This window comes from Rhea americana, unplaced genomic scaffold (genome assembly GCF_003343005.1).
Source record: "Rhea americana isolate MKP2758 unplaced genomic scaffold, rheAme1 scaffold_335, whole genome shotgun sequence".
Classification (NCBI taxonomy): domain Eukaryota; kingdom Metazoa; phylum Chordata; class Aves; order Rheiformes; family Rheidae; genus Rhea; species Rhea americana.
This window is the reverse complement of record NW_028186463.1, coordinates 559,868-580,635: the sequence shown is the minus strand read 5'-3', so window position 1 is coordinate 580,635 and position 20,768 is coordinate 559,868. Positions and strand designations below refer to the sequence as shown.

Genomic DNA, 20,768 nt, shown 5'->3' with positions numbered 1-20,768 from the left:
AAAGAAATGGTAAGCTTTTTATAAAGCTATGTCCAATATAATCAGTACTTTTGTTATAAGTTGCAATACAAAACTTACTCTATTAATGCAAAAAAAAAATCCATATGAAATACACAGATGCACAGCTGGGAAATAAAGACTATCGAGACTGACCATTTCTGCAAGATGCTCTTACTTCAGCCAGATATTATGGCCTAATGTAGGAAGCAGAGAAGGAAATTTTAATGATCATGTCCTACAGGAAATCAGATCAGAAGGTCTTAACAGCTCCTTTTCTTTGCCAAATTCATGATATCCTAGGACTAGGACGGTCTGTTTAACCCAGCCGCGTCCTCATGTGTACATTTGTTGCCAGTTTTTAAACACACTACTGTAGAATTTCAAAACATCATTTTTATAGTACTGAAGTGACAAAATCATCAGAGACAGATTTTCTTCTGCTGCAAGCAGCTAATTATTACAATGTAAATGAAATACACTGAACTCCCTCTCCTGTCTCAGCTTTTCCCTGGTTTTCCTTTTGGCCACTTTTTCCAAGAACCTGTCTTTAATTCTTGCATTTTACTGTTAAGCCTCTGTGATGCTGTTTCAGGTTGCTTGTGTTCAGTCGTTGATTCTTAGCTTGATACGGTGGTGACAGTGAAAGCTGGTATGAAAAGCACGCACAGTTGGTACGAGTTACCAACACAGATATATATTTTYATTCCCCTTGTCAGTGAATACACAGACTTTCACTTTTACATACAAAGTGAAACCACAAGCCCTCCTTACCTGACGATCGCAATTGAAATTCCTCTGAGGAATCAGTCCTTGAGACCAATGGGAGATTAAAGGTCTGTATCCCTATTTCTTCACGATGCTGCATAGTCACCATGGCACACAGCCGTGACAAAGGCAAGGTCCCTTTGGCAACCATCTGGTCTCTGACATTTGGATAATAATACCTGGTAAGACACAAATAAAGCAGCGTCAATCGTGGTGTTTTGATGATGACAAAATGATCATCACTTCTCTCAAGACTGAACACAAGTCGATTTTAATTCGGATGTCTTCAAACACTAGTTGTTAGTCTCCTGGGAGCTGACGAACAAACTCAAGTAAGCAAATTCCCACAGAAGAAAAAAGAATACAAGCTCCTGAGTAGGTAACACCACAAAYGTACTTTTGCATTAGTCATAGCAAATCAGGTAGCTAATCAGTGTCTCAACCAACAACTGGCATCCCAAAGCAAAATAAGAGGAGGATCTGGCACCAAATATTCTTCGCTCTCAATTTCCATTAATAAATACAAATGTCACTTGCAGAACATTTTTGTGTTACCAGTTTGTGAGTGTAAATAATAACTCCAGACAGTTTTTCTACTGTGCTGCTGGGCTTCAGACTAAGCTTAAGGCCAGTTTTGGCATTCTATCTAATGAATAACAGGTAGATGAGGAGAAAGATACCCACTGTGTTTTCAGTAGCAATGACTAAGTAATGTGGTAGTGATACTGAGTGCTGCTTCCCTTTTTGTTTTTGGGCAAATCCTAAATTTTAACTGATAATTCAAATCCTGGATAGTAGTCCCAACATCTTGGAATATAATGCCTTGTTTCATACTATGCTCCCATAAGATTCTAGAAGTAATTCAAGATGCTGATAGTATCACAGCAAGATTTTGGACCTATCCGTCAGTAAAAAAACACCTTCCCAGTTACAAGGATTTGTTGGTAAGCTGTTCCCTATCTCAAATACAGCAAACAGGCAGGAGGATGTTTATCGTGTTCTTAAAAGGCTTACGGCTTACCAATTTGTTCCTTTGACTCAGAAGAGCCTAAGTTCACCAGCTGCTATCAGTGAGTGGCTACTCCAAGATCAAACTGAAATCCAATATTCTTCAGGAAGCTGAACTAAAGCATGGTTTTTAAATGGCAGGTACTAACAATTGGTAACTTCAGCTGCTCTGGGTGTTACTAACACTAATGTAAACATACCCAGCATATAATAATTCTCATGTGAACTTGTGAATTTTAAATAGCTTGCTTCATTTACTATAGTATGAACAGATTATAAATACACTTTTCTAAGACAGTTGCCTGTCTTTGCAGTCTCTACTTTCCATCACCAGTAATTAGCTTCAGTCGGCAAAGAAACTATGATATGAGCTTAGTGATGAGATAACCTTATCTCGTCTATAGCATAAAACATTGTACAAATAAGAGCAAACATAAGCTAAGATCCTTTAATGATCCAGGAAGAACATGAGAAATAAATAACAAGACAATAAGCAAACAATTTACAGTCTGTTCTTCTGAMACTGGTGACTTGTAGTAGGAAAAAAACAATAAAATCATACTGTTAAATATTACTTTTAGATCACTATACTGATAAAATGGAGGAAATAAAACTGAGAGTAGATATTTGCTAACTAAGTCATAACAAGAAAAGGGTAATTGGCTCTTTTGGGGGAAAAAAGGCCCAAACGCTGATGAGCTCACTAGTTTTCCCCTTATTATTAAATATCAATCCTGTAATCRGAGATATTTTCCATACTAGATATACCTCTATCTGTATTGCTGTGACACCTACAAAAAACAGGATTATTCTGTACCTGCACCAGACTTCAAATTGAATTCCTCCTCCAGACATTCCAGGTGTCATAAATGCACTGACCAGGAGCCTCTGGACTGGGACATCGGCAGGAACCAACACGGAATGATGATGCTCATCATGAAAGATGGGATCAGGGACGCACAACGTAGTTGCTGTACGAAAAGCCTTTAGCTTGATACCTACAAGTCAATCGAGTTGGTTAAATAGTCGGTCCTGAATTCACATCCAAGGAGAGAAGGCGAAGACATTCACATATGTAATTTATAAACAGGGCATACAGTGATGCTTCTGACACTTGAACTAGTTTTGGGCAAGCTAACCCAGACAAAAGTGCTGGGGAGTCCTGCCTGGAAAYAGGGGAGTTAATTTACTGTAAGTTAAAGCTTCCCGACAAAAGGCTTGCTCTTCTAAATTATGCTTCACAAATCTTTTATAAGCAATTCACATGRTTCCATGAATTTGTGGTCCACAAGCTAAAAAAGCTACTGTTAAATGTGGCTGGAAGCTGACATAATCCACAGCAGTTGCTATGGAACAGTGCTACCAGTAGTGTTATTTTTCAGAGGAAATACACATTAGCGATTCAAAGTACTCAAAGTCCTTTTMTAAAACTGTAGTTATTTAAATACTGCTTCATACTTCCAATGAATTAAGATAGCCAGTTTTATTCCAATGTAGCCAGGAGAAAGAGCATCTCCCAACGCTTGTGTATGTAAAGCCTTCATTCAATTTAACTGCACACACTCTTAGCGTTTCCTGTGAATCCRTTCTTACATCTTTGCAGGATCAGTCTGTGAACCACATTAGGATCTTTAACAAAAAGGTATCATGTGAATAGATTAAGAACCAGATACCTATTTTACTGGGAWCTTTGCCACTTGCCTCTGTTGAAGCAGGCTTTTCATTTATTGACCTAGCCCAAATGCAGCTCTATGCACATCTTCTGAGGAAAGCAAGCACTGGCTGCATTATGGAAGCTCAGACCATTTTACTTAAGCAGAGAGAACATTACTAAACAATGTTTAACTGAAGCAATGCTCTAAATAAGTTATTATCACAAATAAACTTACCATCCTCGTGCTGTTCAGTTCCTTGTGATGCACCGTAGCTAGCCTCTTGYACTGGGAAATGGTACTGTATGTAGCAGTCAGCTTCTCCCCAAACTGTGGACTGTAAGGGAGTGAGTCCTTTCACACTTTCCACACGGATCTCAAACACGTGCTCCAACAGTTCTTCCCCTTCTCTACCTAACTGCTAATAAAAGAAAGGAAACCTACATAGAAAGGAACACTTCCTAGGAAACTGCATACAAGRGGATTGGGAACATGAGATTCTGAGAAGCCTGAGACAAGGGGTTAAGCACTACTGTCTGCAATTTTCTCTCTAAACTCACAGAAAACACAAAGCCTGATAGCAAATTCTTATTCTGCAAAAGTCAGGAACAGAGCACATAAGAAACTTGAAAGCTCATACACAACTAATTCAAACTTGGCGGCAAAATCTGCGTGGTACAGAATAAGGCTGTAAGGATTACAATTTTCTGGATTTTTTTTTTTTTACTGCACTTGTCATATAGATAGAACAGTGAATATGCAGGACAGTAAAAAGGGGGATAATGTCAAGACTGGTGAGAGAAAGCATGGTAATAAAAAAGTACAGATAATACACTGTACTTTTGCACAGAACATGATCATCTACAACAAAATTGGCTATGGCAGAGATTGGAAACTGGTCTATTAATGAAGCCACAGCTAAAATCCTTTTCCAGTGTTCCTAACAGCAAGGACAGGAGTTTATTGAACAGTACCATTGTGGGCTTTGTAGGAGGAGGATCCAGAGAGTGAGCAGGACGCTGCGCGATGGGAGGTACTATTCCTTCTTCGTTCTTCAGCCTTTGCAGTTCCACTATTTGATCCGCTGACCCCATAGCCAAAATGACCTTCAAGCTTCCACTTTTACTGCCAGTAAAAACATCTATCACAGGCATATAGTTGTCCACAGCAACCACTGGATACTGAGCTTGAAGCAGCAGACGGGAAATCTTTGCATCCCTACAGTAGATTAAAACAAACAAAAAAAMCCCTCATTATAAGCCCTAAGCCCTTGCATAGGTCACCTGAATACGAACAAGCTCRTGCACAGCTCATTTCAGATGGTACTTTCAATACAGCTAGAAACCAATCCATCTTCATTTCTCCAAAATTCTGTTCAATTACATCAGTCCTCACAAAGCACAGATCCACCTTCTGCTGAACAGGAATGGCTATTTTCAGCAGCGAGAAAGTAGAKCTCTCTAAAAACTATCCCAGCCTTAGTGATAAACCAGCCTGGAGATCTGTGAGTGGGGTGATGAACTGGAACAAGATTGCCATTAATATCCTGTAGCCACATTATATTTTTATGAACTCATTACGCCTCTGGGGATGAACTGGGGCAAGAAGACAAGAAATAATGGAATCTCCATCAAGTTAAAAAAAATGCAGAAACCTTTGATAATAAATGGAAGATACACACAATCAAATTATGGTGGCTTGCCAAAAACAATCAAACAAACGATACACTAGTAATTAACAWAATACTGGCCAGTCAGCTCAGGCACCATCTGATTTCCACCTATGATTAGTCTGACCAAACCAAAAGGAACTAATCCTTCGAATTAGAAAGAATCTGTTCTGTTATTTCTATTAATTTAAAYTGCTTTAAGCAAATACTTATTTGACTGAACGAGAGGCCAAAACACTGAAACAAAAAGAGCTCTGGAGAGAGCTACGGGATTAGAATACATGAAGTATCTAAACATATTTTTGATATCACAAGCATTATTCCGTGCTGTGCAAACTGACTGCATCCTCAGCACTGGGATCTATGTAGGGCATAATCACAAACAAAATCACCCACTTCATCAGTCAGAGCGCTGGAAAATCATTGACGGAAGCAAGTGGAAGGTGCTGTGCATGCCACGTTCTACTCTAACCTGGTGTAGCCACCAACAACCCTGAAAGCCACACTCAGTTTTTCTGGGCCATCCCTTAGATCTTCTACAGTTTCACTCTTCCATAGGAGAGCAAAACGAACTGGCTCAAAGCCTGACGCAGCATAGTATCTTTATTTCTCACACTCRTATTTCTGTACTAGGACAACTTTAGTTACTCAGATACTGCTCAGTGTAGGAGAGTGCCAGAGAAAGCTCCGCAAGACAAAAACGTCTCATTCTATAAAGCACTACTAAGAATCCTCCCATGCGCACGCCAGACACCACCACACTTCTTTCTCTGAGCGTTAGTTAGGATATAACCCAAGCCAAGAAAATGCAGAGCAAAGATGTTTACTTGAATGATATGTAAAACTGATGCAGAGGAAGCTTCACTAATCCTAGCAGTTTGTCGCAGCCAGGGTTTCCCATCTTRTTCCATGCCTCAATAATCATGAAGTTGTTCTTCAGTCGCTCCAAATGTTTGGAAGTCAATGAAAAAGGCATCACCTGATGGAGTTTAATCCTGAATTAGTATATAGAAACCACGGGGAGTTATTTGCTAAGTACAGGGCATTCTGGTAACACTAGATAACACTATAGTGTACAGAATTGTGTTCTTTAAAAATGGAAATTAAAAATTAAATGTGTACTTGCCTAACATGTTTCAGTAAGCTGGTAGGCTTGGAAAAGAGCAAGCCAAAAAAATAAATGTGATTCAGATAACAAACGATCTTATGTTAAAACATATCTTAAAAATCTTTTTTTTTTTTTTTAAACTTTAAATGATTATTTACTAAACAGATAAATCACTTCAGACAACTGTTTCATATGCCTTTTGCTATGTTTTCACATTCCACACTTTCAGACTTTTCAGACTAAAATGTCTGGCAACTCAAATCACTAATTACTGTGAAAAATAAAAACACATTTGAGCACCCTGACACTTTCAAAGAATAACAGCCAGAAAAACAAGTATAAAATAATATTTTTAAAAGAAAAAAAMACAGCTGTGAAAGACAGTCATCTTTGCAATACAGCATAAATCTGAACTTCTGCTGTTTGCTGGGGAAAGCTTTGGCCCATACCAGGATGAAAACCCAAACTTCTGCACTAACCAATCTGTTAAGAACAACYACCAATGGAACAAAACAAAACCTAAATTTACATATTAGGATGCCATCAAAAATATAGTTTCTTTCTATAAAGGAAGAAAGGAGAAGTCGGCTTCTTTTTCAGTTTTAACTTAGGCTTTCCTGACTATTTCCCTCTCGYACTTTGTAAGTCTCATTTACTATTTGGATGATTCAAGGAACTGCTCATTTGCACTTCAAACCCTGCAATGCAGCCAGAACAATACCGAAAATACTTGCAACATACTGGTCAGAGCCAAACAGTTCCTACATATATAAAAGTAATTATCTCTGAAACACATTTGTCAGTGTGAATGGTACATTTCAAGCAATGTATCCAGGAAGAGGTGTGACTTGCCTGAGAAAAGTTAAAGGCAGGTTGCGTTGTGCCCCATATAACAGCAGATCTCGTTGCCTCCTCTGTGCTAAGTAGCTTGCAGTTTAGATACACATTACACGAACCGTGATAACCATATTCTCCAGTGACAAAACCTTTTCCAGCAGGCACCATCAACAGCACATGCAGTAACAGCCCGTCCTCTTCACATGCTGTTATTTGTGCCATCAGATTACGGGACACAGAGGCTGACACGGCCTGGGGTAACTGCAGAATCCTCGTGCTGGCCGCTCCTGTCTTCTGTGAGTTTCCATGACTGCTAAGTTTCAGACTGCGAGGGCTTTCTGCGTTTACTTTACTCCTGTCGGGCTCCTGGAACTCCAGCCGGGGACTTCTTACGGCATGAGCTGGGACTCGCTGCACAGCCATGGCTGACCTAGCCGCGGTGCAGGTGAAGTCTTTATTGTCAGCCGCAAGCTCTAACGACACCTGCATGATACAAGGCAAAGTGAGCTGATCGGAAGACACGTCCCAAAAAAGACAAGAGACTACAACAAAAACCTCAGGAAAACGCATTGCATACTTTGTTCAAGAACTGTTGTAGATCACCACCCGGAATGCTTACTATTCGATACACGCTGGTCATAAGCTACAACCTTGACTCCAAAATAAACTACATGCAGTTTTATCAAATAAAGCAATAATTCAAATACACACACATACAATTACAGTTGAATAAGAGAGAAATTTAAAATCAATCACCAAGCAGAATGAAAAAGATGCTGACTACCACTTAGCTGAGGTGAAAAGTATTGTGGCAAAGTATCACAACTGTCATCTTCACCCTGCTGTAGCAATTGCTGCTTCAGAAAAATTAAAAAAAAAAAAAAAAAAAAAGAAGTGTTTCACTCTGATTAACCTCTTTCTCATTGCTCTTTCACGTTTATGTTCCCTGCTGATTTCAACTGTCCCTAAACATCCTTGTCCTTCTGTGGGCTCCTTTTGTTTTCTCTGCAGTAGCCTGCATATTCCACTGCATTTGTCTCCATTTTTCTGTGCTTTTTACACTCTGTCCTGCATCGGAATTGCCTGTTCATGTTGGTAAGATTTGTAACAGAAACATTAAGATTGGTATAAATAAAATATGAATGAAAATGTGTGGGTGAAAGCACCAAAAGAAACACCAGAACAAGGGTTAAAGGAATACTCAGAACTGATAAACCTCTCAAGTGTGCTGTGCAGGACTGTTCTTCCTTCACAGCGGTTGAACACGCTGGTAGAAAGTCTAGCTGGAAAAGGTAACTCCTAAAGAGATAAGGCACTAGCAATGGCACGAAGCATCAAACCTCTGTGTCAGGAGAGACCCTCAGCTCATACCATGCGTGGAGCTAATGAACCAGGAGCTGCTGCCTCCCCATTCTCACATGCCAAAGCTCTTAGCCCTGAATATGTGCCACTCAAAATCTGCCTGCAGAGTGCCTTTTGTAGCCAAGTCATAGCTTATTAACCCTGGTTTCACCCTGCAGCCAAGGGAATTCCACATAGCAAAACCCTTGGACTTGGAGAAAGTTTGAAATATTTATCCAAAACCTTAAGAAACAAAAAAAAGAGTTAGTATTTTCTTGTACTCGGTCTACAAACCTTCATATTTGAGATCTGGTAAATTACAATAAAGAAAAAAAAAAAAGAGAGAGGAGGAGGAAAAAAAATACCCAGTCAAAACCAGTAACAAGAAGTGGTTCAACTAAAACCCACTGTGGCAAAACACATACCTTAAGTGGTCCAACTTGGGTCTGATTTCCTTCTTCTTCCACAGGTATTTCACAGCTGACAGTGAGCTGCTCAGACTGAATAACCTTACATAACTGAAGGACTGCTGAGCCAATGGCCACTGGCTGAAGACAAAGAAAGAATTCATTCTGCAAGTTTTTGACAAGTTTAGCTAGCTAAAAGCATACTGTGAAATGAAAGCCTTCTAAAAGCATGAGGAAGCCATGGTAAATCACCCACCCATCCCATTCATTTCATGAGTTATACCAAAAGGGATTAAAGTTTCCCTTAGTTCCAATTCCAAGTATCAGTAGGATGACACTAAGGGAAACTCCTCCAGGACCTACAGTAGTTCCAAATCAATGCAAAAGTGAACATCCCAAATCCTATTACCTAAGATTTCCAAACTTAAAGATGTAAATTATTCATCCATTAAAAGAAGAGCTCCTATTAGGACAGATGAGTACATATCTTTGGTGTTGATTAAAACAAAATATAAGCTGAATTAACATTTATATGCATATATGCATATATATCATTCCCTTTTACAATATCTGGCAAAGGATGATTAAAAGCAGCTCATTCAAACCACATCAGTTTGTCTATTTTGCCTCTGATGGCTGAGACTGCAGCAAATGCAACGAAGCACTGCAAATAACTTAGAAAAGCTACTACTTTATGCATAAATATTTGGAGGAAATCCAAATGCAAAGTCTTTCTTTGCCTTTTAATACACAATTCTAAATAACTTGCAGTAAGTACCTTTTTCTGTGTGCTTTTTCTCATGTAGATTTTAAAAGCAAGGTTAGAGCTCCACCAGTGCTCTATCATCACTCCACCAAAATGAATGGGGAACACAAACCGCTGTTGAAATTTTACCACTGCAAGAAAGACAGAGACGTATGAGCTCTTATCTGCGTTCAGAGCTAACCTGTCTTTTGAGCTTGACCTGGTACAGAGAAATCTTCAGTCTATGTGGAAAACACGCAGGGTGAGTACAAACACAGGAGTGTGGACAAATACACAGAAGGCATTTGCATATCTGCCAGAATCAGGGATCAAGCAAGGGTAGAAGCTGAAGGGGAACTGCCAGTTGCTGGAGCCCTCAATGAGAATTCTCTTGAGGTTTCAACCTATAAAAGATGTTGCAAATCTGTAGGCAGCTTACATTTTTTTGCAGAATCACCAAATGTTCACCATTGATTATTAATAAACTTTTCTGTGGAAATAATCACTCTTCTGTTATTCACACAATCATCTAATTTTGTGTTACTTATTAGCATCAAATACAAACTAAATCATTCTTCATTTTTCAAGGCCAGAAAATAGCATGAGGGCAGCATGACAACATTAATATTACGGCAGCATCTAAAGGCTGCAAGTTGATATGAAGTCTGTGTCATTCTAGCATACAGTAAGAGATAGCCCCTTCTTCAGTGGGAGAACTTGATCTCATCATGGCTGATACATTTCAAGACATCTGGAGCCAGAAGCAGAGCAGCAAGAATAATCACAGGTCCAAGAGGAAAACATCCACAAAGACTGAGTGGATTGGTGTTTACTCTAGCAAAGAGAACAAGTAGTACAATAACAGTCTCAAAGAAGTGCATTTTCCTCGTCCACAATGGATGAAATAAGTATTCTTATGACGACAAAAATTCAGGGCAGGGCAGAACAGGGCAGTGCTTTCACAGCTTGTCTGGGGAGGCTATGGAATCTCTATCATTGGGCATCTTCCAGAACTGACTAGATAAATGTCTCAGGAAAGATACTGACAGAATGGACTGACTAGATGGCTTCTTCAGACTATTTTTAGTCCTATCTCTTACTCTAGGTTCTAAAGAGTCAAACAAATTAACTGAAGACGACAAAACGCAGGAGACAGTATTGTCCTTGTGTTGCAAACAGCCAAGGTTCAGAAGAATTACATGTTTTGTCYGGACACAAGTGGAGAATGTACAAGAGAACTGAGAATTACACCCAGATATCTTAAGTATCACCCAGAAAAAAACAAAGCCAATGAATAACCATATGAGTGAGTCATTTGAAAATTGGCTTTCTGAATTCCAGTTTCCGGGGAAAATGAGCACAGAGAATCTTGCTCACGCAGTGTTCTCTGCTCATCAAGGACAGAAAGGTAACCTGAAGTGTTCTCAGGGAYAGGAATACTGATGCCTCTCACTAAAGGGATGGAATGTCTACTAATTTAAGCACATAACTTGTCACGATTTCCTAAATCTAGCATACTCTCTGGGCTCTTGAAGATGTTGATATGATGTATTCCAGCATCTGGAAAAAAACAGGCATTTATTTGATATATAAATCTCTGATTTTATTTCTAGTACTACTGCAAAAAGGATGTTGTTTTTACTTTGAGACAAAAGAGTGGATTTATTGACCTTCCATTATGCCCCTAGGAAAAGCAGAGTGAAAATCCCAATGTGACTACTTCTTGGGAGAAAAGGAAAGAAAAAAAAAGAGATAAATGACTTGGTTACCCCCTCCTTAAGAGGAGCACTCCAGCACCTGCAGTACACCAACTCTCTCTTGGTAGAGGTGCCACTACTAAATGACTGTATTTTTTCCACACAGCAGAGAAAATACATAAGCAAATGCCACTAAATAATTGCTAAGAGATGAAGGAGTCAACAGTGCTAAATACAAGGGAGAAAAACAATGCTCTTACCATYGCCTGTAATTTTACTTGAAGCTATTCGAATTACTTCTGTTGTTAGGGAGACCTGTCCTTTTTCATCCTTGGAGGCTCCCACAGGAAAGTGGTACTCAACAAAGAAGGTACTATGAATAAAAAAAGTGAATCGATGATTACAAGCCATCAAAAAATCAAATGCTGATAATAAACCCAAACACGGCAAACAAGCTTCATATCCATAGTTTATAAAGTTACTACACAAGAAGRCTCAGAGAAGCCTAGCTCAAGGAAGGGTAACAGGTTGGTGAGAAACAGTYCTCCTTACCACTTTTTAACTGATGCAGGTCTTGGAGGCTTCCCAATTACGCTTTTCTTTCCTGGTGTAATCTGTGTGCTCTCTGGAGGGATTTTCAGGCTTTCAATGATGACCCTGGCTAAGTGTATTCGCCCCAGCAGTGCCAGCCTATCTACACTCAGGGATGCGAGACAAGCTTCCGAAGGTGCAAGYTGTCTAGTAGCAGAGCAGCTGAAAAGGTAAAACTGAGAATCAGGTGTACACAAACTTTCTTAAAGGTACCAACCGAAGGGAAGATTGTAGCTTGGCAGTATGTTAAAAACTGCTCATGGTTCATTAAAATGCACCTTCTCTGTGTATCCTTTCACAACAAACGCGGTGATCTCTGTAACGGAAATCATACAATATGTAATATCCCGTATGACCAAAGAAACAGTGTTACTGGATTTTGAAAAAAGCATATGCAGACTAAGTCCTCAAAAATAAAACCTTCATTTAATGTCAGACACAAAAAACAGGATAACATACAGTTATAGCTGTGAGTAAGAGCTACTGCTGCAGAGGAAGAGCAACAGGATTTTTGACATAATTTAAAATCTCACTTGTGTTTTATTTTTAAGACTTAATGGGTAAACACTTCTCTGTTGCTACCTCTGGAGAAATGAACTTCTCCTGAATATAAAAATAGCAGTATTTGTAAGAAAAGCTTCACCAATAATTGTTTGGAACCAAATCAGAAAAAAAGAAGTCAAATCAAAATACTTACCGGTATGGTACCAGTAAAGCTTAGTAACTGGATTTTTGAGAGAAAYAGTTACAAGTGCATAGAACAGACAATGTAAAAATTACTGCTTATTCTAAYTCTCCCTGGCTGCTTGTCAGAATCCAGAATCCTTTATACAGGGAATTGTAAGAATGCAAATGAGAGAAAAGGGAAGTCTAATGTTACYGGTTTCATTCTGTAAATTAAGTAAAATACCTGGAGGCTTTAAACAAAATGCTGTGAYCATATGCTCTCTTTGCAGACTTTCAAAATACATTTGGCATTAAAAGAACCATCATTTCAAATCTGATACCCAAGTTAGCTTTTGTAAAACAAGCTAGATCATCAATCAACAGAAGGGCTTTCACGCTTATGTTTTGTATTTAAGTTATACAAGCATTTGCTCTCTTGTGGCATGCATAGTCTTATTATAATTATAGGAAAAGCTGGAAACATATCTAACTACAAACGAGACCAAAGATGAACTTTATTCCTCACTCAAGTTAGAGGAAAGGCAAAACGCTAAAGAAAACAATAATTTTAGTCCCAGAATAKATGGTATTTTTTATTGGTTGAAAGTGTTATTATTAAGTTTATTCTATTTTGGGGAAAGTCATGATTTTTAACTAGATTACACCTCCTTAAAATTGTTTCTTCAACAGCACACAGCAATTTCTGCTGCTATGCTATGAGATGCTATGAAAATCCCTCACCAAAACAGTTATTCAGTAGACTGCATGTTAATGACACAGTATGCTAATACAGTGTAATTCTTACTAACAGTAACTTACAACGAGCAAGATGCTGCAAAATAAGTCACTAATGTAAYCATTTACCTGAGTTTAATTTCTGTCTCCTTCACCTCCTGATCACAGGCACTAGATTCCTTCTGTGGACCCTGAAAGTTCATAGAATCATCTTTCWTGAGAGTTTTTGCCTTGGTTACTTTTTTGGATGAGTTATCATTATCATCACTGAGGAAATCACTTAAACTGGAATCAGATTTCTGAAACAGAAATAATGCACATAAAATATGAAGATAACARTATCACTGTCAAGAAAGATACATAATGGTCATGATAAATCAGAAAAAGAAAATAAACTTGTGGATTGTATAATTCAAGACTGCATCGAAATTTTTCAACCTTCATGGAGAGCCAAATCCTAGCAATTTCCAAACTTAATGCCTAACTTTACAGTCTGTGAAGTCTGGTATTATTTTTTTAATGGTATTTGTTTGTAAGCAATGTTCTCAAGTGTCTATATGATACTTGATGCTTTTGAAGCTTTATTAATACTGAGTTTTTTAGCAGTTTTTTTTCTTGATGTGTGCTTTTCTGATTTTCCTTCACTTCAGCGACTGTTTATCAAGCATCTTCCTTTTGATTGCCACTTACAGGACCTGTGTAAAAGAGATTCTCCAGYAGACTCTGGTCATAATGGGGATCGTTGAGTTCACTGTCATACACCTCACTCCCAACAGACAGAGAATCCAGAAGGGAACTTGTTCTATCCCAGAAATGCACAGGAGATAAATCCACACTGTRGACACAAGAGAACAAAACATAACAGTGCCATGAGTTCTGCAGATGATTTCATGTAAATTCTGACAACAGTGTTTACTCTATGCTGAATTTGTGCTATGCTGTCTCTTCATATAGCCAAACCATGCTCACACAGCACTGCTCCCAAGCTAATAAACTCTGTGTSGGTATCTCTGTACCCCTGCTAGAAAAAATAGTGTGTAAACACATACACACCGAAACGCAGAATATTTGAGACTGGAAAGGACCTCTGAAAATCATCGAGTCCAACTCCCCTGCTMAAAGAGGKTCARCTGGAGCAGGTTGCTCAGGATCATGTAAAGCTGGGTTTTGAGTATCTCCAAAGATAGACGTTCTACAAAATCTCTAGGCAACCTGTTTCAGTGCTTGATCTGCCTCGCAGTAAATAAATAAATAAATAAATARATCTATTAGTATCTATCTATGACATCTACTCACTAGTAACCTGATTGAGTTTTGGAATTTTTTTAAGCTGTCAGTAATATTTAAGGATATTTTACTAAAGAAAAAAAAAAAGAAAAAAACATGCTATGTCTGAGTACATACAAGTATCTTTAAAATAAGTTTGGAGTGAGATGTGTTTTTTTGATTTAAAGGCTTTCTGTGTGCTGTGAGTTCAAAATCATTCTGTGACCTGCAAACATTTTAGTGTTATCCAATAATAAAACATAGGGAAAAAGTAAGTATGGGAGACAGGACATGAGTTGAAATAGCCATCTCTGACACAGAAGTGGTAGATTTCATACCCCTGATTTAGATAGAGGCAATATAAACATCACTTACATTCTTGCTACTCTTCACAAAAAGAGAGAAAAATGACATTTTTGTATTTGGAGGAAGATGAAAAAATATTATCAGTTCTCTCCAATTTTAACTTAAAGACTGCAAGTTTTTCAGGAAAACATCCTATTTGTTTTATGMACTTTTTTACATTTGAGGATATAATACATACAGCTATTAGATAGCTCAGAAAGTCTCATCAAAGGTGGTGATTAGTCCTTCCAACATTGTTTTCATATCAGGTGACTTTCAGCTACATAGTTTGAAATGCATTAAAGCCRCGTGCAAGCTGAGGCATAAAACACCTCCTCCCACCACTTGCTCATACAATTTGCTTATTACATTTCCAATAACTTGGAGAACACACGGGGTCAAGAAACATTCTTCAGCACTAACTGAGCAAACAAAGACAATTTTGCAGTAATCCTCAGCTTGCAGTAACCCTCAGTATTACACTCACCTGCCCAACAGTAACTGTACCGCTCTCTCTTCAGAGTTCAGGTCAAATTGCTGACCTGAGACTTCAGATGAGAAGAGATGGGGATCTTCAGAGGAGGACAAAAAATCTGAGTTCAAGCTTTTGGGGCTCCTGAATAACAGTGACAGCAATAAAGAGCATAGTAAAAGGAGAAATAATCAGTATTTCTGAAATTTTCAAGAATTTACACACCACACAAAAATCAAAGATCAAGTACAGCCTTCTGCAATCTGTAGCTTGACCACCATGTACGCAAAACCTTCCTGTAACAGTGCAGTTCTGCTGCAAGTTAACATTTCTCATTCAAAATCTTWTACTTTGCCAAGCATTAGGATGGCCCAATCCTGCGGTTTAAGCAGAGCTATGTCAGACTAGGAAGGAGAGAGTTTGTGAAAGTCAAGCTGTCTGCAAATGGTGCCCTATTAATTTTTCCTGAAGAGTCTAAAATCTACTTTAAACAAATTGAAATAGCTTGGGCAAAAGCACAGAAACTGTCTTCCAAACAATCAATGAGCTCCCTGAGGCACAATGAATTATGTCAACCTAATCATCTTTCTGATTAAATCATCATGTAGAAGGCAAATATGCACATCTGTACCTCAAAAATGCACTGAGACTCACCAATAAATTTCACATAGGCCATTAAATGTCTTTCACATGATAGTGACTTCTGCTCCAGTGCCAATCTGGACAGTAAATGGCAACGCAGAAAATATATCACAGTGCARAGAAAATATACTTCTTGTTTCCATTTCCACTAATTTTTTAAATAAAYGTATTTTCATATAAAAATATTTTTAAAAACTAAAAAGATGATAGAGATAACATCAACATTACTGCAATCACACAGAAATTATTTAAATTGTATTTGCGACAATATAATTGACTGCTGAAGGAAATGACATTATTTGCCATTTTATAATGGAATAAAATTCAATATTCATATTATAACAGGAATATGGATTTAAAGTTTCTCCTGTAAAAATAATCTTGTCTTTTAAATTTCAGTTTCACTGAAGTGAAAACATTTATTCAGTCTAGTACAAAACAGTAAGTTTGAGTTACAAGTTGAAAAGGCATAAAAATCTAATTTTTTTCCAATATGCCAATAAAGACCATAAGGAAGAAGAAAACAACTGCTAGGTCTGAGAAYACACTWACAGATTTAAATTTTCATGGGTATTTTGCCACTGAGACATGAAAATTAAAATACGCAAAAATATTCAATTTATTTCACTAATTACTTGCATTTATTTGAAAACCTGTTCTCTGTGACCAAGTAACACTAATTTATTATATACCTTATCATACCCTTATTCCTTATCTACACTTGCACTACATTTGTATTCAGCACATAGTTATTTGATATGGAAATATTAACGATATCAACTATGCCTAAATACAAATATAGTATAGAAAAAAAATTAAAGTCAATGACTTAAATCAAGGCATACTACATAAAGATTTCAGTCAATTTACAACACGCAGGCTTGTATTCACAYATAGAATTTAATTTCCTACTTAAATAAGAATCCTAAAACACATCAAAGGCCTCAAAGTTTATGGTTTGAGAAAGTTCACATTCCCCTTTCCAAACTCACTTTGTTTTTGCTTTGAAATCATCTGTATTTATAGATGGAGGCATTTCATTCAGTTCAATTTCCATGTCGGGAGTAGACTTCATTGCAGAAACAACCATGGCATCACGGAGTTTATTGCCTTGATCCAAAAGAGCTGAGAAATAAGCACAAGGATTAAGTCTAAGCATTCAGYATCATCTAAAAGCCATGTGCACATAAAATAAATGTGCCAGCTACAATCAAGAAACTTCCATTCTACTGTTTTAACATAGCAGAGGTTAAGCATGCTATATGCCATAAAACAGACAGTCCATCTGGGAGTGAAAGCAATCCTCTTATGAAACCTCCCACTCAGACTTGTACAAATAACTTATCTGCACTCCATACACAGTGTGGGGCACTAGAGGGGCAATATTAAGATGGAGCAGCAAGACTACTTCATGGAAGATTAGTTTGTCACSTTAGGACACCACAACAGTAGTCTAATTTTAAGTCTTCCCAGTAAATATAATGAATAACTCAAAAGATAGCACATAGAGGAACCTGCCCTGCTTTGGTGCTTACTTGAATCCAGGCCATGGAAGGGATGCCACCTAGCAGGCGATGGAAAAGAATTCATTTTCCATCAGAAAATGCTGACGCCATATAAACCCTTCCAAGCCCTATTCAAACATGARTGGCACCTTTGACGGCCATCGCAGAAGATACATCAATGATTAAGCAGTTTGTGAAGCTGACCTTCCCTTTCCTTTATTCCTTGAGGGGCTCCAGAGGCACAGTGCTAGTGCAGCATGTTTTGCTTGATCTGAATGATTAAGCCACCTTCCAACAAGACTGTATCAATATTTATTTTTGTTATCRTTTTCTGTTCCAAACAACAAAGTGAGAAGGTGCAAAGTATCACTTTTCCTCAAGTCTTTAGTCTTTTGCCAGCTGTATCTCTAGAYAGGCAGCTGAAATATTATCAAGATTTATTTAATGTGAAATCTAAAGCATGATGCCAACTKTTTACAAACCTGAAAGCAGGTCTTTTGTAGTCGGGTTATGCAAAGAGAGCACCCGCATGTTTGTTCTAGCGGGTGTTTCAGGATCAGTGCTTGAGGGAAATGACACTTGCCGATCTGAAGGTTTTGCTTTTAAATGCTCATCTGGTAAAATCAGATGGTGGTGAGAAGCAGAATAAATATCCTTTATGTTTTCAGAATTCTCTTGAAAGAACAAACGGTCTTTTCCTCTATTAAAAAATGAAACATTATTTCAGTAACAACTGAAGTGGATCAGTAACAGGATTCAAACATCTTCAAATTTTCCCTAGYATTGCAGCTGCTCCCCTTCAGTATTCACTCCCAAAAGAAATGCAACACATTATTTTACTGACTCCTCATCTTCCACTCATACCATCAGACAGACAGTTGTAAACAAAAGATTGTGGCAGCTCCTGTATCAACTAGCCCAGTTTAAATTAAGTCAATGTAGGACACAAACATATTTCAGACAAGAAACCGTCCCTTTAAACTCTTAATTACCGAATACTTTGAACTTCATATAACAAKCAGAGTCAAGAAATCAAGTACTCCATAACTCACAAGGGCATTGTCATTGCTTAAAAAAAGGTGTGAATGGCAAAACAAAACAGAATTTTATCATACGCAAAAGAAAGATACCTGGGAGTTGTGGCTCTACTATTGTTCAGAGACTCTTGGCTAGCAGTAGTCACCCCTGCTTGCCTGGATTGCTGTGACGGACCAAGAAGCTGGGGCTTGCTSCTTCCCTGGGCAGAAGGAGCAATATCTGAACTTGCATCTGCAGTTGGGATAAAGCTGTGGGTGTCACACATTTCAGACAGGGGTTCTAGAACTAGTGAGACCTGAAAAACAGAATGYGAAAATAGTATATCGTTCTTTCTTAATTAAGTGCAACACATACTCTATACTCACCTTAATTTTGCATGTTGTCACCTTCTGTAAAAAAATGGTATTTGTATCATACAGAATCATAGAATCAGTAGGGTGGGAAGAGACCTCCGGAGATCATCTAGGCCAACCTCCCTGCTCAAGCAGGGTCACCTAGAGCATGGTAGACAGGGTTGCATCCAGGCAGGCCTTGAAGATCTCCAGAGAAGGAGACTCCACAACCTCTCTGGGCAACCAGTTCCAGTGCTCCATCACTCTCACAGTGAACAAATTCCCTCTCACATTCAGGTGGAATTTCCTGTGGTTCAATTTTTGCCCATTGCCTCTTGTCCTGATATAGTTATGTAATACTTTAAAACTCTGACATATTTGCAACTACTTATTTCACATTCCACGTTCTCAAATTACAGGCAACTATCAGCATAAATTTTCTAGAGCCAGGGCTGCAAAACAGAACATCATCTTCTTTACCCCAGATTTCAAAATCCTGTACAAATTTCAGCTCCATGGGGCTCTGGAGAAGCATTAAAACTAACTGAGTATCCACTTTTAGATCCACTGTTAAAACTCATCCTCATGGTAGAGTCTACAAATTTTCTCAGTCTAGCTGAACTACTAATGCCACATATCCTTCTAAACAAAACAATCCGTACTGTCAGTAATTGTTTTTCATTTCCTGCCTTTAGTCCCTAAATATCTTTTGGGCATAAACCACAACAGCAGAGCACAACTTGACCCCGATACCTGACTACACCCTGAAGCGYTGCAGTAATAGATATGATAATTAAGAAAGAGCAAAGATTTATGGACTACCTGCAGCTCTCCTAGTTTATCAGATGTTGGTGAAATTATGGTGAAAAATCCACTGATTGGATGGCTGGGAGAGAGCTGGGACAGTCCAGAAATTTGAACTGTGCCAATTGGGAGATGGTCAAGTCTGGTCATTACTTCTAGGACAAGCACACCCATATCTGCAAAAATTACGAACAGTTTAATTGCATTAATTGGTTTCATTAATTAACTTCTGACACGACATAMTTTGAAGGCTTGTTATGAATAAAAACATTACTAAAACTATTCAGCTAAAATGAAACATGCAAAAAAAGTTAACAAAATGCTGTATGACGAAATCACCCCTTCTTCGAGGGTTATACTGATAACAAATTATGATAAATAACTAGCAGATACTCAGTCTGTCACATACTACTTATGAGCAGTGACAGCAAATACTGGTTTTATGGAAATATGTTAGACACTAGGCCACCAGTTAAAAACCTTTCAGTAAAGGAAATATGTTAACAGCGTTGTAAGATCACAGGAGCATGTTTTTACCCTTCACAACCTCAGAACACCRAAACGCACAATGTTTCCTATATTGAGGCTGCGAAAAGCCATCAGCTCGGTGTCTGATCCRGAAACTACAGGAGGCTTCAGTACTCCACAGACCCGAGCCCCAAACCCGACTAACACCCTCCAGCGATCCGCAGGCAGCGCTCGAAGCCCTTCAGCGTGGGAACACAACCTTTTTTTTTTTAAAAAAAAAAGCTATATAAGCCCAACTCGCGGTTACTTAGCACGGGGATCTCAGCTCCTGCGTGGCTGAGCCGAGCGGCTTGACCGAGGCGCGGGGCCCACCTGTGAGGTAGGCAGCGAGCTGCCGCGGCCCGCAGCGGACGGCGTAGCGGGCCGAGGCCTTCGCCGCTGCCCGCTCCGGCTGCAGCACGGTCCCGTCCGAGGTCTCCCCCCACCACCTCAGGCGGACGAGGAGGGCGGCGGGCGGCTCGGGCAGCGCCCACAGCGCTGGGCCCACGGTGCAGCGGAGGAAGCAGCGCGGCGGGCCCTGCACCAGCGGCGGCAGGCTCGTGGAGGCGGCCGCCTCGCCGGCACCTGCGGGGGCAGCACGGGAGAAACGAGCGACCGTCAAATGGCGGCAGCAGG

At 39.0% G+C, this 20,768-nt stretch overlaps 1 protein-coding gene across 1 annotated transcript in view; it reads right to left on the bottom strand.

Annotated features, from left to right (window-relative positions):
• C2CD3 (C2 domain containing 3 centriole elongation regulator) overlaps positions 1-20,718 on the bottom strand; it is a gene marked incomplete at its 5' end in the record, with an annotated part of 49,356 nt that extends 28,638 nt beyond the window's left edge. The window contains 18 exons of the mRNA XM_085311217.1: positions 736-944; positions 2,591-2,771; positions 3,663-3,846; positions 4,400-4,643; positions 5,922-6,073; positions 7,055-7,522; positions 8,806-8,928; positions 9,566-9,684; positions 11,490-11,602; positions 11,782-11,982; positions 13,351-13,520; positions 13,912-14,056; positions 15,320-15,448; positions 16,939-17,071; positions 17,934-18,151; positions 18,582-18,784; positions 19,644-19,801; positions 20,466-20,718. Coding sequence (XP_085167343.1) covers positions 736-944; positions 2,591-2,771; positions 3,663-3,846; positions 4,400-4,643; positions 5,922-6,073; positions 7,055-7,522; positions 8,806-8,928; positions 9,566-9,684; positions 11,490-11,602; positions 11,782-11,982; positions 13,351-13,520; positions 13,912-14,056; positions 15,320-15,448; positions 16,939-17,071; positions 17,934-18,151; positions 18,582-18,784; positions 19,644-19,801; positions 20,466-20,718 — 3,403 coding nt within the window. The remainder of the gene's footprint in view (positions 1-735; positions 945-2,590; positions 2,772-3,662; positions 3,847-4,399; positions 4,644-5,921; positions 6,074-7,054; positions 7,523-8,805; positions 8,929-9,565; positions 9,685-11,489; positions 11,603-11,781; positions 11,983-13,350; positions 13,521-13,911; positions 14,057-15,319; positions 15,449-16,938; positions 17,072-17,933; positions 18,152-18,581; positions 18,785-19,643; positions 19,802-20,465) is intronic.
• Positions 20,719-20,768: the final 50 nt, after the last annotated feature.